The sequence below is a fragment of the Onychomys torridus genome, chromosome 15 (assembly GCF_903995425.1).
Source record: "Onychomys torridus chromosome 15, mOncTor1.1, whole genome shotgun sequence".
In the NCBI taxonomy this organism is placed as follows: Eukaryota; Metazoa; Chordata; class Mammalia; order Rodentia; family Cricetidae; genus Onychomys; species Onychomys torridus.
In genome coordinates this window covers 5,969,707-5,990,623 of record NC_050457.1, presented here as the reverse complement: position 1 = coordinate 5,990,623, position 20,917 = coordinate 5,969,707, and the positions used below count along the sequence as shown (strand labels likewise).

General features: G+C 38.0%; 1 protein-coding gene across 1 annotated transcript in view; it reads left to right on the top strand.

Moving 5' to 3' along the window:
- Positions 1-20,917, top strand: part of Adgrv1 (adhesion G protein-coupled receptor V1) — a 506,561-nt gene that overhangs the window by 330,427 nt on the left and 155,217 nt on the right. The window contains exon 86 of the mRNA XM_036207476.1: positions 7,473-7,651. Coding sequence (XP_036063369.1) covers positions 7,473-7,651 — 179 coding nt within the window. The remainder of the gene's footprint in view (positions 1-7,472; positions 7,652-20,917) is intronic.

Here is a 20,917-nt window from a genome sequence, read left to right as displayed (position 1 = left end):
TGAGATATAATATAAATGGCTGGAAATTTCACTTCAACACAAACCCAGTGGCAATGTGAAGTATGACCTGAGTACCACACAGACCTAGGTTACATGAGTCTGAAGGCAACCATGGCTGCATTATAGTCTATAATGCACTATTCATCCTAGGAACACAAGGCTACATTCACAGTTCCTGTACTAGCATGTGGGGAATCAGAAGGTAGTCTCTTGGACAGGTTTGGGAGGATGCTTCTGTCTTCGATCCCAGGAGAGATGCTGCAGGACAGAAAGCCTGGACCAGGGGTCTGCATTTGGCAGAACCAGAGCAAACAGATCAAATATTAGGAAATGAAAACGTCATTCAAGTTAAGAACATTTACTACCAAACTGTGGGAGCTGAGGAGACTTTTCTAGATGCATAGTGATTCAGTGACACATATTCAAATAGAGAAATGACTTTCACATGAACTTCAGGTAGAGTCCCTACTCTGGGGGTACTAAATCAGATGCTGTGTAAGATTTAACCAAAGTTCATGGAATTAGTTTATTCCTTGCCTATGTTTCTGGTCAGCAAGGAAATCTGATTGTGGCTGATTCATATTTAGTAGACTAATTATGCTTCTGTGTGGCTCATGGTTTTGGAAAACAGTTGCAAGTGGAAGTGAAATGTAATGTATTTCAGATGGTGCACCACATATCCTTCGTGGTCTGTGGTGTAACCACAAGGGGAAAATCCAATAATTTCTGAATTTTCAGTAGGTTACTTTTAATAACTTATTTTATGGTCAGACGTCATTTTACCAACCTGTACTTTCCATTTATAAAATGCTGTGTGCTCAAACCATTTTTAAAAATCTGAATCTATCTTAAAAACCACTGATTAGTAAGATAGGCTAGTATTAGTCCAATCCTGTGAGTCAAATTTGATTAAAAACTTGAAAGGGCACATACACAGTGTACAGCCATCGATGCAGGCAAAATGTGGACACACATAAAATAAAATGAGGTGAAAATTTTAAAAATATCTGGAAGGAATGTCAACACTCTGATGAGTCTATTTCACATTTTTTGTCAGTACAGGAGAGAATCAGACGCTATATATGAGTGATGTGATGGCAACAAGTTAGCCAATCTTTAGTCACTGGGTTAAGAGCACCAGAGTTATGCGGTGGGCTGGCAAGGCGGCTCAGTGGGAGAAGTGCTTGCTGTCAAGTCTGACAGCCCAAGTTCAATCCCTGGGACCCACATGCTAAAGGGAAAGAAATGCCTCTAACATGTTGTTCTCTGACCTCAACACATGTATACCCTCAGACATACACACATAAATAAAGATAATAAAAAGATGTCTCTAAAACAAATGTATTAAAATCATGGACTGATATTTATTTTATTTGCATCACATTTTCAATGTCAGGATAAACAAACTTTACTTTTCTGTCACATGTTTTCAACACCTTATGGTAAAGTTAGATTACATTTAGACACCCAGGAGAAACCTCTCATTGATGAACAAGTTATATAACCTTGTTGAGCCTATCTTGCAGCTCAAGTTACAGTTACACCCTCTTTGAAAACTGTGAAAATATAAAGCTAATTAATCCGTGCAGGAAGTCGGCCCTGTGCCCAGCTCAAAGTGTGCAATATGCACATTCTCTTATCATACTGGTGAGCCTAACATACATGGATAAAATAGCAGAGATCTTGAACTATATTCATTATTCTACTTTTTCAATATAATTCATATCTTTTCTTTAGAAAAGGGGAACATGTGATATATAGGAATAGGCTGATTTTAAGAGACATACACACCAGCCTGAGCTCTTTGTTAAATTGCAAGCCTCCTTAGCACCATGGCCCCCTTCCTTCCCCAGGCTTCCCTTTCTCTCACTGGGAAGTTACACAGCACATGGCGGGAATTTAACAACAGCAAAGTTTGTTTATTTGAAACAAACAACCCACAGATTCTGTGTTTGGCCAAGGATAATTGCCCTGTCCTGTTTGTTCTTCATGTACTCAGTGTGAACGCTGAAATCATTTCCCACTTCCTTAAGACACCAGAGTCATGTTTACGCTAAGTTTGAGTGACAGTGAGAATTTAGAATGCTGGAATGTCTTTCCTCTATGTTGCTGGCTAGTTGTTTTGATTTCCTTTCATTTTAGAGATAGCGTACACTAATATTACAAAACAAAAGCACTTCAGAGTGACGTCAAATCAATTGTACATCTCTTTCTTGCTGGTTTGTGTATTTGCCATTTTTTGCTTTATTCACAATGCCATGCTCAAAGGTAAACATTGCTAATGGTTTCCTGTGTATGCCTCCACAAATACCCCCTGAGTAGACAAATATTTACAAATCTGTAAACAAGCACACATGTGCATCCTTGTGATTGTGTATACTTTTTATATATGTATATATTTATGTTTGGAAATCTTTACTTTTACAATGTTCGACTGCACTCTTTTCTATGCTTCAATATAGTTATTCTGCAATTTATTTTGTAGTCTCTAAATAATCCTGGTTAGTTCTTTATTATAAACAATATTTGTTTGCTTAGGGAGTATCCATAGAATTTCTAAATATTATGCCTTTATTATGTATGGTCACACAAGACACGCTTCCAATTGGATTACCAGATCATGGGTTAATTGAAGAACACAATGTAAACTGTGATTGTTTGCAATATCTATATAGAGTAGAGGTAAATGGAAATGTAACTTCGCTTGTATTCATTTGGCTCTGTTTTCTGATCCTTCTCATTACCATATTAGATCACTATAGAGCAATCTGCTTCAGTCACAGAAGACATGAAAGTCTTATATTGTCTCTACAATCTGTTCCTCTCACTCCTAAGGTCACAGCTTAATTCAAAGTCAATGTTTTCATTTGAAAGTAAAGTTTCTTTGATGAATATATTTTTACATTGGTAGAATAGGCTAAAATCACTTAAATATATGCTTGAGCATTTATATCTTTTGCCTTAAGTTCTCCAATAGCCTGACTATGGAGAAACAAACTTACAAGCTCTTAATCCCTTAGTAGAGAGTGCTGGAGCATGACAACAGGAAGGGGATGCTAAAATTAGTCATACTTTTCCTTTGTCATTGATTTAATTTGACAAGACTTCAAAAAGATTGAAGACAACACACTGATAATTACCAAGATAAAAATGACATACCCAGGAAATACTGAATTATCAAGCCTCAAAAAGGCTTGCAATTCTTTTAATGCAATAAATAATAAGAAAAGGGAAGAAGGACATGTGGGAACATTTCTTAGATTTGCATCTAAAATAAATGATTAAGAACATATGGTGATGGATAGAATTAGTAGCTCATGTGATTGCTGCTTAAATGCAATGCTATATATCAGTTCAGTGATTTTGGTGAAACAGTTAATAATCAATTATTATTCAACAGCCTGGATACAATCTTTGTTCAGATGAAATTTATGGTGTTCAAATAGCCTATTTAGCCTAAAATAAATGGTATTTCTCCTTTATATTTTACTAGTATACTAAGTGTTACATAAAAATGTAGTAATGAACTAATGAATTTGTGTTTATAGACTATATGAAACCATAGTTCTGACCTATGATAACTAAAACAACAAGATGTGTGTTTGATTTTCTTATGTAGATACTTGCATTGCAGTAATATAACCAACGTGCTTACAGATACAGTCTTTAACTTACTCTCATGTTTATTTGATCTAGGTAGTTTCTTTGTACTTTAAATGGAATCAGTTTAAAATTTTCCAGTCCCAGTTACTAACTCTAGAAATGTAGTTTTTATGTGCTGTGTTTCCTTCCTCCTGTAAGAGGAGTGAAGACAGAGAGAGGCAGAGACAGAGAGACAAAGAGACAGAGAGTACTAAAGTAATACAGCACAAAACTTGGATTTTGCTTGGATTGAATTAGACTGATGTTCATTAACTCATGAGGTCTACATTTATTATTCAATAAATATTATTTAAATTCATGTTTTACATTTAAAATTTTTAAGTTTTCACTAGTTAATGTGTGTTCCTCTTAAAAGAAGTTTGATTAAATAAAATCAAGTCTTCTAAAATTCCTTCTGAAACAAGGTTTTAAAGTACTTACACACACACACACACACACACACACACACACACACACACACGTTACTTTAGAAGACAAAAGTAAACCAAGTTAAACTGAAACAATTTTGAATCATGACAATGGTACGTATATAGGATTACTCCCTCAGCCAAAGCTGGGAGTGCAGTTTGTCTGTCCAGCCTTCCCTGCAGTCACTTTCTCTCTAGACAGCTGCTACAGTTCATAATTCCTCTATTTCCACAGACACCTTACATGATCATGGGATTACAAGGTGATTCGGTGAAAGACGTTGGTCCAGACGGGTTCAGATTTTCATCCCTGACTGAACCAGCTGGGACCAGCTGAACAGGGTCTTGGGATATGATCCATGGAGCTGCTGAGTCAATCAATACAGTGTATGGCTGGGGGAGGTGAGAAGCAGGGCTTAGAAAAGAGAGTTCATGATCTAGGCATGCATCTCAAAATATGCCTACCTAAATACATTTAAGTAAAATTTAAAGTAAGTGTAACTCTAATGTCATGCCTTCAATACCAGTACTTGGGAGGTGGAGGCAGGAGGATGACAAATCCATGACCCCATTGGGCTGTGTAGCAGGTTTGAGGTCAGCCTGCATTACACAAGACCCTACTTTCAAAAGTCTTCCAGTAGGGGCTGGAGAGATGGACATGTGGTTAATAGTATTTGTTGCTTTTGCAAGCGGAGCAGAGTTCAGATCGCAGGACACAGTAACTCCAACTTCAGAGGATTGAATGCCCTCTCATGGCCTCAGCAGGCACATATACACATATGCATAACTAAACATAAAATGATCATTTAAAACCTTCCATATAAAGAAAGAGAGAGAAAGAAGGTAGGGAGAGACAGAAAGAAAGAAAGAAAGAAAGAAAGAAAGAAAGAAAGAAAGAGAAGGAAGGAAGGAAGAAAGGAAGGGAAGAAGGAAGAAAGGAAGAAAATAAATATATTCAGGAAAACTTGAATGAGTTAGAGAAAATTTTACATGTGGACTACATGGTTATCTACAATAATTAAAATATTTTTAAATAGTATTTCCATGCTATAATGTTAAAAATGGTACATAATGAGAAATGCTTTCTTCATAGTATATTTCAGTGATTAGATCCTGGTAGGAAGGCATTTGCATTTTTTCAAACTGGCAAATATTTATGACATGGAGCTAGCTTTCCTGAATCATGTCATTGAGAACCCAGCAACATTGTTGAAGTTCTGCATGGATGAACCTAAAAAGCACTTCATCCTCTCACCTTCCTCTTAGCTAAGACTGTGGCAAAAGTCTAACAACAGCTGAGATGTTACTGGGAGATTCAGTTATCCTGGCTGAGAAATCACTGTCTGTAGGAAAGCAGACATTGGAGAAAACCCCAAACTTTACCATGCTGATTCACCATAGAAGTCACTCACTAACATCCCTCCATCCAGACAGACGTCCCTTCTGCAATGCTGGTTTATCTCACTATACAGATATGCATAGGTACACTCTTTATTAGAGTGTATCTTACACAACTAGTGTGCATCAGTAGTGATCTTTAATATGGGTGACTTTTCACCCTCTAATAGCCAGCACTGAGTACTTCTGCATCTAGTACTCAGCAGTCTGCTGGTATAAATCTACACCCTGTGCTAAGTGTAGAAAGAGGCGGGGGGTGGGGGAGGGGTAGTAACACAACAAACAAGCTTTGGCCTTAATCGCTTTTAAAGAGGAGTTAGAACAAATTTGCATAAACAACAATTCAAAACATGCTTTATAATTACAGATATATGCAGATGTGCATAAAGATAAGGAAATAAATTCAAAGACAAAAATCTCCAAGGAACCAAATATTTTTATTCTTCCCAAGTTTAGCCTATTATAATCCCTCAAGGCTGAAATGGTCCAGATAGGATCTTGCTCAGAAGCCCCAGTAAACAGCATCTAAAAACCTTCCCACAAGCATTAGACACACTTATTTTCCATTCAAAAGGGCTTACACTGCATCATTATGACTTTGGGGCATAAGTTATTGATTCTTTCCCACATCCTTCTAGGAGATTTGAGGGATCTGATCGCATTTTCCAGGGATAAATACTTGTGTGCTCAGCACTTTGCATGGACTATCCCTTACTTCATCTTTCTAAGAACTGTGCATGCATAAGGAGACCGAGACTGTACAAATGCTGCTACTTTCCAAGCTGGTCCTCCTCATTGAATGTGAGTGTGAGTGAAATTCGCTTATACCCACACTCCACCATATTAACTTGAGGAGGGTGAGTTTTGCAGGAAGTAGATATTATGGGATGATGGGACAGCCAGTGTCATTACTATACTAAGTGACAACTAAGGCATTTGGGGAAAGAAAATGATAGAAGACAGAATATATAACTTCTAGATTTGGCTTTGACACAAACTTGATTTTGTATTTGGGACCAATAATAATATTTACATGCTTTGTTTACCCCTTTCCAGCTGTCCAGTGTGCTCCTACATCCTCCCAACTCAAGGCACATGTTCCTTGTATACTTTCATCCTGAGAACTAGAAGATACATAATATAGTTTGAATATAAAATAAACGTTTCTCTTACTCATTTGGTGCCCTTTTTGTTAGAATCTATGATTCAAAATAGTAAATGTCATCCCATCGCTTTCAGTGATATGTCCTTAGTGGCTAGCCTGATCTCTGATATTTACTAAGTACTTGGTAAATATTAGTCAAGTGAATGAATAGAAAGTACACATAGACAAAGCAAAACAGACCACAGCCTTTTTCGACTGTAGTCTTTTTCTCCACTCATTGTGTTTTTGAATCAGTAGTCCCCTCCCACATATACACACAGTTCAGATGGAGCCTGGCCCTCCCATCTGTTAGGTGCTCATATAAAAAACTGTCAAAATCCATGAAAACCCAGACACATTTATTTCTTTACCCTCATCATGTATTTGTTCATGTGGGAGGTGGTTTGGATGAGAGTGAGTTTTTTCAGAGGCGTATTTACAGACACTCTCAGAAGATTGTAACAAAGTTTACGGTAGAACAGAGTTGGGAAAAGAGAAAGGCCTTTGAACTAAATAGTTCCCACATTCCCAGAGTTTTAAAAATGCCCCAGATTTCTTGAGTAACTGAAATTATGGAATATTTTAGCTAAAAAAAATAATCCAACTCAACCTGTTTTTATTAAGCTGGTCTTCACCTTCATTACTGAGTGACTCTCTACACCAGCAGAGCTTGTGTCTGGTACTATTAACACAGAGCCTGGTTACACCAGCAGAGTGTGTGTCTTATACCATTAACCCAGAGCCTGGTTACACCAGCAGAGTATGTGTCTTATACCATTAACCCAGAGCCTGGTTACACCAGCAGAGTGTGTGTCTTATACCATTAACCCAGAGCCTGCTCATGTTGCTTCCTTCTCTAGTCTGTGAACTTCTGGTACGTGCTGGTGATGAGTGATGAACACACCGAGAGGCGATACCTGCTCTTTTGCCTTCTGAGCTGGGGGCTGCCATCTTTCCTGGTGATTCTCCTCATAGTTATCCTGAGAGGAATCTATCATCAGAACATGCCACAGATCTATGGACTCATTCATGGTGACTTGTGAGTACACCCAGGCAACACACTGCTGCTGCTTTCTTAGTTTTTTTGAACTTTCACTGGTAGCTTTCCTGGTAGATGGTGGACATGGCCTGAAAGAGGGGTATAAGTGTAGACATTTTGGGAGATCTTTGCTTTTCTGGTGCACTTTCTGAAGCTGTCCTTTGTAAACTCATTGCCTCTAGAGTAGCAAAGTTTTCTCTGGTAAGAGGTATTAAGTAGCCAACAGTAGATTATATTTTAACCTAACAGTTTATCCAAATTAGACAAATAGTAACATATGACAAATCAAATCCCTGTGAAAATTTTGATAGTGAATCAATGGAAAATTCTGGTATAAAGGTCACATGGAAAGGATAAAGCCCATTTAGTTTCTTCTCAGATGGAGTTTTCCATTTTCCTTTGAAGTAGACAGTGTTTATCAGTACCATCTTGGTATCTCCATCTACAGACTCTTCAGGTAACAGGTTTGACATTTCAACTGCACAGAATACAACAATAAAAATATTTGCAATTGTAATTTCTTGAATCAAGTATCTACCAGACTCAATATAAAAGTATACAAAGATCTTACTCTTTGAGCTAAAAAAAACCTTTCTCTGGCTTACTTAAAACAACAATAAACTTGATATGAATTCGCAGAAGATTTATAAACATAGAAGTACTGCATTTAAAGAATATATTTTATCATATTTGGAAATATTTTCACTTCTTTTTATATTGTTTTCAAAGTTTTTCAGTGGTCTGATGTTCATTGTTGATTGGACAAATTTTAAAGGAATGAGGGTGAAGTTCAAGAATGGTTTATACAGACACATCCAAATTTTCTATGTGGGAAAAAAAAAAGAAAAAATTTTGATTTCTGCCTCTGGTTTGCGTCTTAATCTAGGAATTGATCTTTTTTTCTAGCTTCTTCAGTACATTCAGGGAAGTCTGCTGCATCTGTCTATGGAATAATATTACTTACAGAGTTGTCTGTATTTATTTAAAACAAGTAAACACCAATCAATATATAAGCATATATCGAATAAGGGATGGTGTGAGGGATTATAGATTCCAACAAAAACAGGGAGACATGGACATATTAGGAGGTGAGATGGCTGGGGAGGGTATAGGTCCAGGGAACAGCTGTACCTTCGTGGTTAGTGTCCAGCCCTCCAATCGAGCCCCAACTCCATCGGCCCTTCACATTAAAGACCATGAATAAGAACAAAAGTATAGCCTGGGGAATAGAGGAGAATAACAGTCATGTCATTGGGGAAAATGGTTACATCACTGTCCTGATCTGTTGTCTTCACATGGAACATCTTCAACAGGACGGGAGAGGCTGACAGAGCAGAAGAGGCAGCAAGGCTGGCCTTAAAAGCCCCCTTGCAATTTTGACTCCACTCTTGGGAACAGGGGAGGTTTTTGAAACTGACCTGACTGCTAGTACAGTGAGGTGACAAGCCCTTCTAGTCACTAGCTTCACTCACTTCCCTGAGACTTGCAGACTTCATTCCAAACAGCTGGCTCGCACTTTCCAATCTTAATCTCCTGAGCATGTGTTGGTTGCAGAGCTGAGAGTGTGGAAGGGTGGATGGATGGACTTTGTCTCTTGTTTGTGCTTTAACAGAAAGAAGAGATTCTCACTTTAGAGCACAGTGCTACTATCTAAGGAATCCTGAAGCAATTACACTTTCTCAACACAATACAGTGTTGCACTCATGCATGGTTTTCTAGTCCTTTAGAGTTGTTAAAAAAGAACAAAGAAAAATTCTGCTCTTGCATGTTCACAAGGGGATTAGAGAGTAGTGGGGACCATCAACCCATAGATGCCTAAACACCAAAGACATTATCAGAACAAGGAGAGGATTTATAAAGCACATGGCAACAAGGTGATGTCTTTCCTAGACATTCTTGTTAACATTCTTTAATCTTAAAATCAAATACTTCTACTCGTGCGCGTGTGCGCGCGCACACACACACACACACACACACACACACACAGAGAGAGAGAGAGAGACAGAGAGAGAGACAGAGACAGAGAGACAGAGAGAGAGACAGAGACAGAGAGACAGAGAGAGAGACAAAGACAGACAGACAGACAGACACATCCACACATCCACATCCACACACACACACACACACACACACACACACACACACACACATGCATGGCTTATATCTGAACCTGGTATATTACTTATGGCTTTGAAGACTACTCAGCCCCTTTTATTGACAAAACCACAAAACAAAACCTTTGTAATTTTAAAGCTTAACTAGCTCTCTTGCTCTAATGAAAATGAGAGAAAAAGTAAAATTCTAAAAGAAATACCTACTTGCAAGCTTATGAGAATGATATTACTCATTTATCATATAAGTTTTTGTGGAAATATCAGTTACTTTGTGGATATGGAAGTGTTTGAAAGGTAGAACACTGTATATGCAGAAGTCATTGCAAGGTCATTGTTGCTTCTGAACAGTTAAATAGTTAATAAGTACTTGTTATTGATGTACAAAATTTGTTCCACACATGCACAGCCATGACACAAATGTGATGACATACTTAGCCAAAGGCTAGCCATATGACACATGTTCAAACACACAGGCACGCACTGGCATGCTATTTGTATTTATAGTCATATATGTCTTCTTACTGAGTCAAGAAGAACCTCTCATACTGATTACTTTATGGTATTGTATTTTATTTATGTAAATTCTAGAAGATGGCAATCAGTGTTATTTCAAAATAAGAATGTACATATTTTACTGTTAAATTTTGAATGGCTAGTGAATTTTTCAAGTTTCTACATCATTCTTTGTTGAACACAAATGAATCATGAGTCAAGAGCTGGCAGCTGGTAGCCGGTGGCTGGTGGCCTGTGGCTGGTAGCTGGTGGCAGCTCCTTTCTTTTGTGAACTCTTTGGCAGGACAGGGCTTGTTTAGGGGGAAGTTTTAATAAGTAATTACATCTCTTCTCAGCCTTGATGAATGGGAGCCCACGAGAAGCTCTCTTGCTGCTTCTAAAAGGATTGTCACAGAAGTAAGAGCTACACAAGAATGCCCACATGAACTTGCTCTCAAAGCGCTTTCCTCCTCAAAAAATGTCTGTCTGCAACTAACTTGTAATAAGTGAAAGGTACACTAACTTCTAGCTGGCTTTAATACTACAGAATTAGTAGACCCAAAGTGGCTAACCTTTATATTGTGATTCCTTTTCTCCCTAATTCACATACAACTTTCCTCTTTGTTACCCGAGGAACTCAAAATTCAGAGAATTCTGTTTTCCCATAGAACTTCAGTCTCTATGTAAGAGTAGAAATTAGTTCTTATTAGTATTAAAGCATTGGAAACCTGCATTGTCATATCACAACATGCCTCCTTGAGGTCTCTTTGTAGAAACTGGTGAGTGACATGCTTAGTAGTTACCCACTGAATGGTGGTGGCTTGGTGATTATACATGTCTTTCTTGCTTGTGAGAAGATCTCCCCCCCCTTTTTAAATTAAGAATTTTTCTATTCACTTTACATACCAACTGCAGATGCCCTCTTCCCTCTTCCCACCCCAGCCTCCCCCACAACCCACCTGCGTCCCCACATTTTCCAAATCAAGGTCTCCCGTGGGGAGTCAGCAGAGCCTGGCACACTCAGCTGAGGCAAGTCCAAGCCCCTCCCCCTGCACCAAAGCTGTGCAAGGTGTCACACCTAGACCCTGGGCTCCAAAAGGCCCACCCATGCGCCAGGGACAGATCCCTATCCCCCTTGCTGGGGGCTCCCCAGACAGTTTGAGCTAAACACCTGTCTCCCATATCCAGGGGGCCTAGTCTAGTCCTATGGGGGCTCCATAGCCATTAGTCCACCGTTCAGGGTTCCCCCAGTGTGGCTGGTCATCTCTCCAAGTTTTCCCAGCATGACCTCGATGTCTTCCGCCCATAGAATCCCTTCAAGGAGATCTTTGTAATTAAATCTTTAATGCTTTAGTATGGGAAAGCTGCTGATTTTCTAATATTTTGTAGAATTGAAGGTCATATTGATTTTGTAAAATGGGAGGTCTGATGTCATATTCCTTAGAATATTTGAAAACAGTGCATGTGGAACTATCCACACCTAAGATTTTCTTAGCAGGAAGGCTTTTAATTAAAGTTGCATTTGAAAAAAAAAATCTCACTATTCGTAGTTTCTCTTTGTAGTTTTTTTTGTTTTGTAAATTGTCATATCTCTGTGAATTTTTCATCTAATTTAGCTAATATTTATAAGCTCCCAGAAATCTATCATTTCCATTTTTGATATTGATAGGTAATATATGTGTATATATTTGTGTAGTATGGTACTGGTTAGTAACACACATTGATTAAGGATAGCCCAAACCATTTTTTTTACTAAATAATTTAGTAAAAATAATTTATAAGTGAAACTTTAATGAAGGATATATGGTGAATAACTGAAAATATCAATATTCTCTGACTATGTTTGTTTGCATATCTTCAGAATCATTCTTAACTACTATCATGATTATTTTTATCTTCTATGATAACCCCCTGTGGTTGGCTTTCTTTTTCCTTTAGCCTAAAGCTAATGCCTCTATATAATACTTTCAGGTATCTGATAAATGTATTTTTCAGAGTGATGCAAAGCTATCCAATATCTAGAATTAAAAAAAAATATCCCTTAGACACAAACAGAAAAAGAAACATAAATCAAATCTATGTGGAGATTTTTGTTTCCACTCATAGCAACCAGAATGGCCATCATTAAGAAAGCAATCAGAAAAAATGTTGCTGAGGCTATGAGAGAAAAGGAACACTTTTGCATTGTCACTGGAAATATGAATTAGTTCAGTAACAATGAAAGTTAGTTTGGAGGTTCCTCAAAACTTAAGGGTAGAATTCCCGTGCTATCTGGTTAACCCACTCCTGTGAATCTTCCAGAAGGGGTTGATGTCAGACGAGGAAGAGGCAACGGCATACCTGTATTATTACGGCCCTGTTTGCAGCAGCCAAATCATAGGAGCAGGCCAAGTGCCTCTCAGCAGGTGAACAGATGAAGCACATGTGCTATCTCTACAGAATGGAATGTTAGCTATCTCTAAAGAATGAGTCATGTCATTTCCAGAGAAACATATAGAACTAGGGATGATCATTTTCAGTGCAAACCTGATGCAGGCAGGCAGGAGTCAGGTGTCTGTGCTCACAGTAGAAGCTAGTGATGAAGGGATCCTAAGGTAGAATAGAGACAATTGGAAAAGCAGAAAGGAATGAAGAGAAGGGGGTGGCAGGTGTGTGAGGGAGGGTGGTAAAATGTGGTGGAAATATATTATATCTATCTGCAAGAATATAATAATGAAACCCATTAGTTTGCACAACTAATATATATACCAGTATGACTCTATCCTCAAGAGCCATGTTCTGATCAGGGTCCACTTTCCTTCAGGCAACCAGTATTTTAGCCTGAAACTGTGGCTCTTCTTGCCCACATCCTATAGTCATGAAAGGTTTTTCAGTCCAACTTTGAATTCCTAACCTTTTCCTAATGCATGTCATATTTGAGTCTTTATCTCCTTTTGTATACCATTGCTGCTCTTTGGCCTCTCTTTGGTGTGGCGGGTTGCCTAGCACACTTCCCAGTTCCTAATGTCTTCACATTGCAATAATCTGCTTAATTGTTGGTGTTTTAATCTCATTTACTTTTTATAACTTTCTAGGTCATGGTTCAGTAGGTCTTTTCTGCTGGGCACTGCTGCTGATCCTTTTTCTTAAATTATTTCTCCAAACCATCCCCCTTTGTTACCCTTTGCAGATGAATTTCTTCCTGTGTGTTACAGTCTCTAATGTTTACATCTTTAATAACTCTAATTATTTTCCTTCACTTAGTACATCCTTATTTTTCTTCAGAGTCACAACTTAAGTATCAATTTAGTGAGAATCTATTTCCAGAATGAAACACACCTCCTATGGTGTGTACTGAGTAGACTCATATGCTTTCATGAATCTTGTGATTGTGCCAATGATACTATACTAAAACTGTTTGTGTCAGCTTTGCTACTTGAAATTCAGCCTGGACCTCACTAACTAGCTATTTAAAACAAACATACAAACTTCATATATGTTTCGTATTTCTTAGTATGCTTGAGCGTGGTCTGCCTTAGAGAGTGATCAACATAATGAGTGTCAAAATATTAAAGAAAACTGACTCTCCCTCTCCCAACAGCTATAAAATGCCAACAGCTCCTTGGCTAGCATGAAATTTCCTGACAACCTTACCCTTTCTGTGCTGATATTTGGTCTGGCTTGACCTTGGGCAGGTCCTATGCATGCTGTCACAATCACAGTGAGTTCATATGTGCCTCTCCCATGTTGTGTCCAGAAAGCATTGTTTCCAACAGTCACTCACTGCCTCTGGTTCCTAGAATCTCTTGGTACTCTCTTCTGTCTTGGTACCTGAGCCTTGACTTGGGGACAGGGTGGAGATGGTACAGGTATTCTCTATATCGTCTTTTCCTCTGCATTTTGATCAGTTATGGGTCTTTGTAATTGAGAAGAAGCTGCTCTGGTGTGAGTTGAGAGACGAACTAATCTACGAATATAATTATATAATTAAGAGTTGTTTTAGGGGGCTGGAGAGATGGCTCAGCGGTTAAGAGCACTGGCTGTTCTTCCAGAGTTCCTGAGTTCAATTCCCAGCACCCACATGGTGGCTCACAACCATCTGTAAAGAGATCTGGCACCCTCTTCTGTATACATAATAAATAAGTAAATCTTTAAAAAAACAAAAGTTGTTTTAGTACTATGTCCATTCAGCAGATTCTCACCTGAAGTCTGTAACCAGTACAGCCACAAGTGCTTGGTTTCAATATTTCTTCCTCTAATCAGCAAGCATATTAATAAATATCAATAATAGTAAAAATGATGTAATAATGGTGATAAGTTGTTTTGTACTTTCAAAGTGCTTGTTTCTTCTCTTTGGTGCTAATTGACATTCAATAAATGTTTACTGAGTTATGGTTCTCTGCAAAGTTCGTAGAAGCCCATTTCATGATCTGCTTGAGATTCTCTTAACAAATCTTAATTTTAACCTTCCCTATTCTCCTGCTCCTGCACTGTCTTCTAAATCATTCAGTCCTCAGAAACAATCTAATTTTTCTAGCTGTATTAGGAAAAATGTTATTAATATAGTGTATACATCTTCATGAACTAAGTTAGAACTAAGTAGAGTAATTGTTCCCTATAGGAAATATGTTATCTTCTGAGAGTATTTTCAGTAAATTGATTAAAAGTGAGTCATAAAAAAGCTAATGAATGCAGGGAGCTCGTTTTACCCATCTCTACAGATTGAAAAGCAGCTATCATCCAGGAAAAGGAATGCTGTGAGCATCTTCCTGGATTGCTGTGCTGAGGGACGTCCTGGCACCTTTGAGTGTGCACACACCCACATACACAAGCACACGCACACCAACAAACAGGAAAGTTAACTAGCACATCCCACCCATTCAGATTCTAAAATAAAGAGGGATTTTGCCTCCCAGAATGCTTTTCAGATTGTTTTTAAAGGAGTCAAGAACTCAACCCAAGGAAAATTGTGACTACTCTCCAAAGACACTCAGTATAAATTAGTTTATAGAGTGTGATTTCAGATACTCACTGAATTTGAGTATTAGTAGCTGTTCCCTACAGAACCCTCAGGTTGGGAGCATCTAGCTTGTTTTCCTGAAGAGCAGGCACATCCTTCAAGCACAACATGTTTCAGATCATGTAGCAAAACCTGTAGCTTCTTGAACTACTCACTTGTAAGGATGCTCAGTGTTTTGGACTTTGTGTAACTGCAGTTCATTTCATTCTGCTAATGCTCCTGTTCCCACACCCATTTTCACAGTCCCAGTTCCTCAGCAGCACCCTCAGCTTCTCAGACTGCCCATGTCTTCCTGAGAAACATCCCAGCTCTAATCTGGCCTTATGTCCCCTTGGGTTACTCTTATTTGCTGGATCCTGCTTTTTACAAGCAGACAACAGGAAGATAAAGTAGCACACCCCATCTCAGGTCTGTGGAGAGCCTTCACAGCATTGTCCACTCATTCAAGCATTAACTCATTCACTCATTCACTTCATACAGTGTTCACTCATTTTGACTGAACACCTTTTTGATATTTTGTGTATGAAGGTCATGGATTCTGTATGCAAATTGTTTGCCCTTTATGTTTCTGGTTGTGAGCCTAGCCTTTAGTGACTAAGCCATCTCTCCAGTTGTTTATCCTTTATGAAGTTATTTTATTTAATGTTATTGAGCTCCTGGGATTTCTGATGATACACCTCTATAGTCTTCAATATGCATAGACTTTTTCCTCACCTGTTCTTAGTTTATTTCTCTTATACGATTTCATTGGCTAATACCTCTACTTTACATAGTAAGAGCATAACAGCATCCCTGCCCCATTCTTCATTTAGTAACAATGACTCTAATAGTTTCCACCTTAAATAAAATAATAATTTTATAATATGATATTAATGTGTTGTTTATCTAATGAATATGGCTTCAAGGGGACTGAGGTATATAGTAAAATTGTGTTGTGTCTTATCTAAGTCCACATAGCAGAACTGAAATATAATTCAAATATCTGATTCTTGGTGATCTGAATCTCTGAATTAGTCTATATCACTGTAAAATAAAGCAAGTAAATAAAATGGAGGAATGTCTTTTTTTTTTTTTGGAGATGAGGATCGAACCCAGGGCCTTGAGCTTGTTAGGCAAGCACTCTACTACTGAGCTAAATCCCCAACCTTGGAGGAATGTCTTTTAAGACTTCTTTTGTGTTTTATGGCTAATGGATGTTGAATTTTGTAAAAGCATTTTCGTCAACTTTGAAGCCAATCATTTGATTTGTCTTATATTTATTAATGAGGTGTGTGGTAATACTGAATGAAACCACCTAGCATTCCAAAATACCAAAGTTGTTTGTTAAATGCTTTTTACGAAAGTCAGTGTGCATTCACAAGACAACACTGAAGACAGGAATTAAGAAACTTAGCTGTTTTTCATTAAATCTTTCAGGTACTTTCTTTTTGTTTGTTTGTTTGTTTGGAGCTGAGGACCGAACCCAGGGCCTTGTGCTTGCTAGGCAAGTGCTCTACCACTGAGCTAAATCCCCAACCCCTCACGTACTTTCTTTAGTTTGGAGACATTTAGGCTAACAAGAATTAAAATGCCTGTGTTGCATTTCTTGGTTGTTGTTTACTATCTTCTTCATGTGAGGTAGGATGGTTTTTACTCATTGCTCAGTGTTCCACACCACTGTTCTCAAGTCCTTTTGGTCTGTAGTTTTCTTTCATGGTACTGCCTTTTTTACTTTTTGCTCTATATAACAGTGTTTTATTTGCTTTATTAAAGTAGTTGAAATTTTCTTCTCTTCTATAGAGCATGGTTAACATTCTTCTTGGGTCCATTACCTTTGTGGAGTCCCTTAGAACGTCTTTTTTCTGTGCAGTTAATTCCCTTTAAACTTTCTAAATCAAGTAGAAACCATTTGGTTAATCTGTTTTTACCCAGAATCAAGTCCATTTCATGTAGATGTTGTTGATTTGAGTAGAGAACTGAGAACATGCAGTAAGCAGTCTTTTGTGAGAGGATTACAAACAGGATATTTCCCACAAAGTGACCCGCCAAGAGCGACCTGGCTTAGCTAATGTCAGAACAGCATGACAAGTTCCTTGTTAACTGCTGGTAGCCATGGCTGCAAATAATGAGGGGACAGCTTTGGACAGCTCACAATCCATCTATTCTATATTCTTCCAAATCCAGTTTGTGTAATTCCAAGGGTCTTTGTAACCTATAGCGACGCTTCTGTGGTAGTTAGAGTACTAGCGCAGTGGTTCTCAACCTCTGGGTTTAGGCCCCTTTCACAGGGTCACATAACAGATCACCTATATATCACGTATCTACATTGCAACTCATCACAGCAGCAAAATTACAGCTGTGAAGGACAAAAAACTAAGTTTATGGTTGGGGGTCACCACAACATGAGGAACTGTCTTAAGGAGTTGCAGCATTGTAAGGAGGCTGGAACCACTGTGCCAGCATGAGAAGGTAAATGAGAGTAACTTGTGAATGATTTGACACTCTAAATTAGTAAATATATATCAGGTCACTAACCTAACATAAATACTAAAGAAAGTCTCCTTCATTTGCTCTCTGCATTAAACACTTCTTCATTGAACACATATTTTTTTAACACAGAGTCTCAAGTGACCCAGCTACTATATAGCTGAGGATAATCTTGAGCTTGCAAATCCCCCTGAATCAACCTCCTGAGTGCGGTGAATCAGGCATTTGCCCCTACTAGCTTCCCAGAACAGTCTTTCCATAGGATGTCAGGCTAACTGATTCCACAATATCCTGCTTTTGGGTAAAGATTAGGTACAACTTAGCAATTATTCCATCATTCCATCTCCAAAATTCTTCTCTATAAATAGGTTCTCATGGCAGAGGTAAGCCTGAAATTCTCTTTAGTTTTTAGTATGCCATGCAATTCAGTGGGTTCATTAACTAGAACAATCATATACTGATATGAAGGGAATTAAATGTATACTTCAGTGAGTATCTTTTGCTAAATATATATTGAGATGTGATTGTAAAATTTCCTTTACTGTGCTAAATGGCTGTCCATTGTTTAGCGGAGTTTGGGAGGTAGATATACAGAAGTAGATATATCTTCATCGCCTGTGTGTTGGAAGTTCCCCATCTATAGAATAGGCACAGCAAACCTGTGCCATGAGACTGGCCTGTACACTAAATGAGATGGTACATGTTGGCGACATGGGTGTTTAGAGCCTGGCACAGAGGAGGGGATAATAGTTGAAGATTGACTGTAGAGGTCTGTGGTGTGTATCTGACATGCAGTAGTAGTTATATGTAACTCACCAGACACAAGTTAAACATGCTGGCCCTATGGGTTCCTAAAAAGTTGCTTGCTGTCGTATTTTCTCCAGTTATTCTGAAACTTTAATGTCATGTGTAGCCTCTTCTTTTGCAAGGATCTTTGTCATTTGAATTGTAAACATATTCTGATGCTTCTGAAACTGAGAAGCATCTATCATCCTGACTGCATTTCATTTTATTATCATAAACAGGAAGGGGAAATGCTTCTAGAATTACAGAATTTAATTCTACTGTCTGTGGGTAAGAGGTGGTGGCTGTGGCTTGCTCTGCTTCGTTGATCTTCAGGCAAATTTTGTTAGGGTACACAGTATATCACCACATCTGTCTTAGAGTGGTGTGTTGGAATGCCATAGAATAAGTATCTGTAAACATTGTTTTTCCATGGAACACCACTGTACTATTTTGAAATGCTTTTTATTTGTTGGACAATTTTCGATATTATGTATTTATCTTATGGTGCCCTTGTGTTTTTAAGATCAATTTGTTTATAAATTTTGATATTTCCAATTTCCCTTTATAATGTGGTAATGACTGTTTGTATATTTTAACTCATTGTTAAGGATTACTAGAAAACACTCAGGTGGCTAACTTTTAAGTAAAAGATGCTTTCTTATCCTGGTTTTCAGACTCCAGGGGATGAAAGTCTTAACTTGTTCGGCTCTGGTGAGGGCCCTTTAGGCTGTATCACATCATGATGATCACACATATACACAGAAGAGGTTGGTTACATCCCAACACAGAAATCAGGAACTAGGCTCAGTTTCCAATCTGTAGTTCCAGATGCTTGAGAGATGGAGGTAGGAGGATCACATTGGCCAAGGAGTTCAAGACCAATCTGAGCAATAAAATACAATGCCATCTAAAAAACAAAAATAACAAAAGGCAGTAGGGAGTCAGAAGTCCCACAGTCCTTCCTCTGGACATGTCCCCAGTTGACCTAACAATGCTCAACTAGGACCTATCTCCCACTGCACCCATCCCCATGCCCTTTGGAGAGAGACACACCTAAACTATAACTAAATGACAGCAATTGTATACATGGTATATATTGTACTATATATTGTGTATTTGTTTTACTACTAAAAATGGATATTATCAAAATGTTTTTCAAAAGAATGAACCTCTTACACCCAAACCATTAATTATGACAGAGCCTCTTTCCTCACAGTGTTGTGAACGCTGCCATATTTTTAAATACTTACCCATGTTATATACTTGTTATATACTACATTCATAGTTCCATAAATGTTCATGTTTTTAATTGATAGCTGTGCTTCAACAGCTGTACCAACCATGTACCGGACACCACACTAAGTACATCTTCTTGATTATTCTTATGTAATCCTGTGAGTTTGAATAACTTTGCATTGGTTTATTTAGCATTTTCATTTCTTCTTTTAATTAATTATTCAGCCCTGTGTGTTAATTTTTCTCAATGTTTGGTCATGTTTTTCAAATACTTGAAACCTAGAGTAATTTGAAAATTATTTGAATGCCTTTTTTGTGTTCTTATTTTTATTATTGGGTGTAAGTTGATAGGCTGTAGTAAGATTAGTTTTTTTCTTAAATTTTCACTCCTTTATTGACATACCTGTTAGAGGAACTTTACATTTTACTATACAAGATGAGCTATCAAACTATTTTAGAGAATTGTTTGGTGTGCTAATTAAACTCTTCATCTGTAATGATAGCACAGCTAACATGTTGAGAACATTTAAATTGGTTTCCTTGCAGTCAGAATGATGAAACCACGCATTGCCTAAGAATCTCCATCTGTGTTCATTTCTTTTTATCTAGACGCAGTGTTAGGTAGATTAATGATTGCTTTTCACTTCAAAGTGCTATTTTCATTTCGTAGGTATTTGAAACATAAGTGGAATAGAGCATTACAAGACGGGTAATTGTAAACTATAGGAGGCAATCCACTATAGGAGGAGAGATGTTTGTGAGGTCCTGCATCTGATTTTCCTGAAAACTTTTATGGGTGAAATGAAAAGTTTTGCCATCTTTCATTTTCAGGAACTCTACAATAGAGAGTATTTGGCAACTAGAAACCCTCATTTTGGAAAACTGAAAAAGCTCATGCAACCACAAACATTTAAGTGTCTATCATTCAAGAAGCAAAGGGCTGTTTATACAGGAAATTCTGTTATACACATCTGTAATGTGAAAGGAAACGCAACAAATACAAACAGTTTGCCAAGCAGGATATGATACAATTCAAGCCGAGTGCTGCTGAGTTACAAGGTTCCCTGACTGTGAACTTGGGGCTGCGCAGGATCAGTGTGGGCCAGCTGTTCCTTCTCAAAGGTTATGCCATGCCCTTGCTGACAAGGGTAATCAATGTTTGCTTTAGAAATT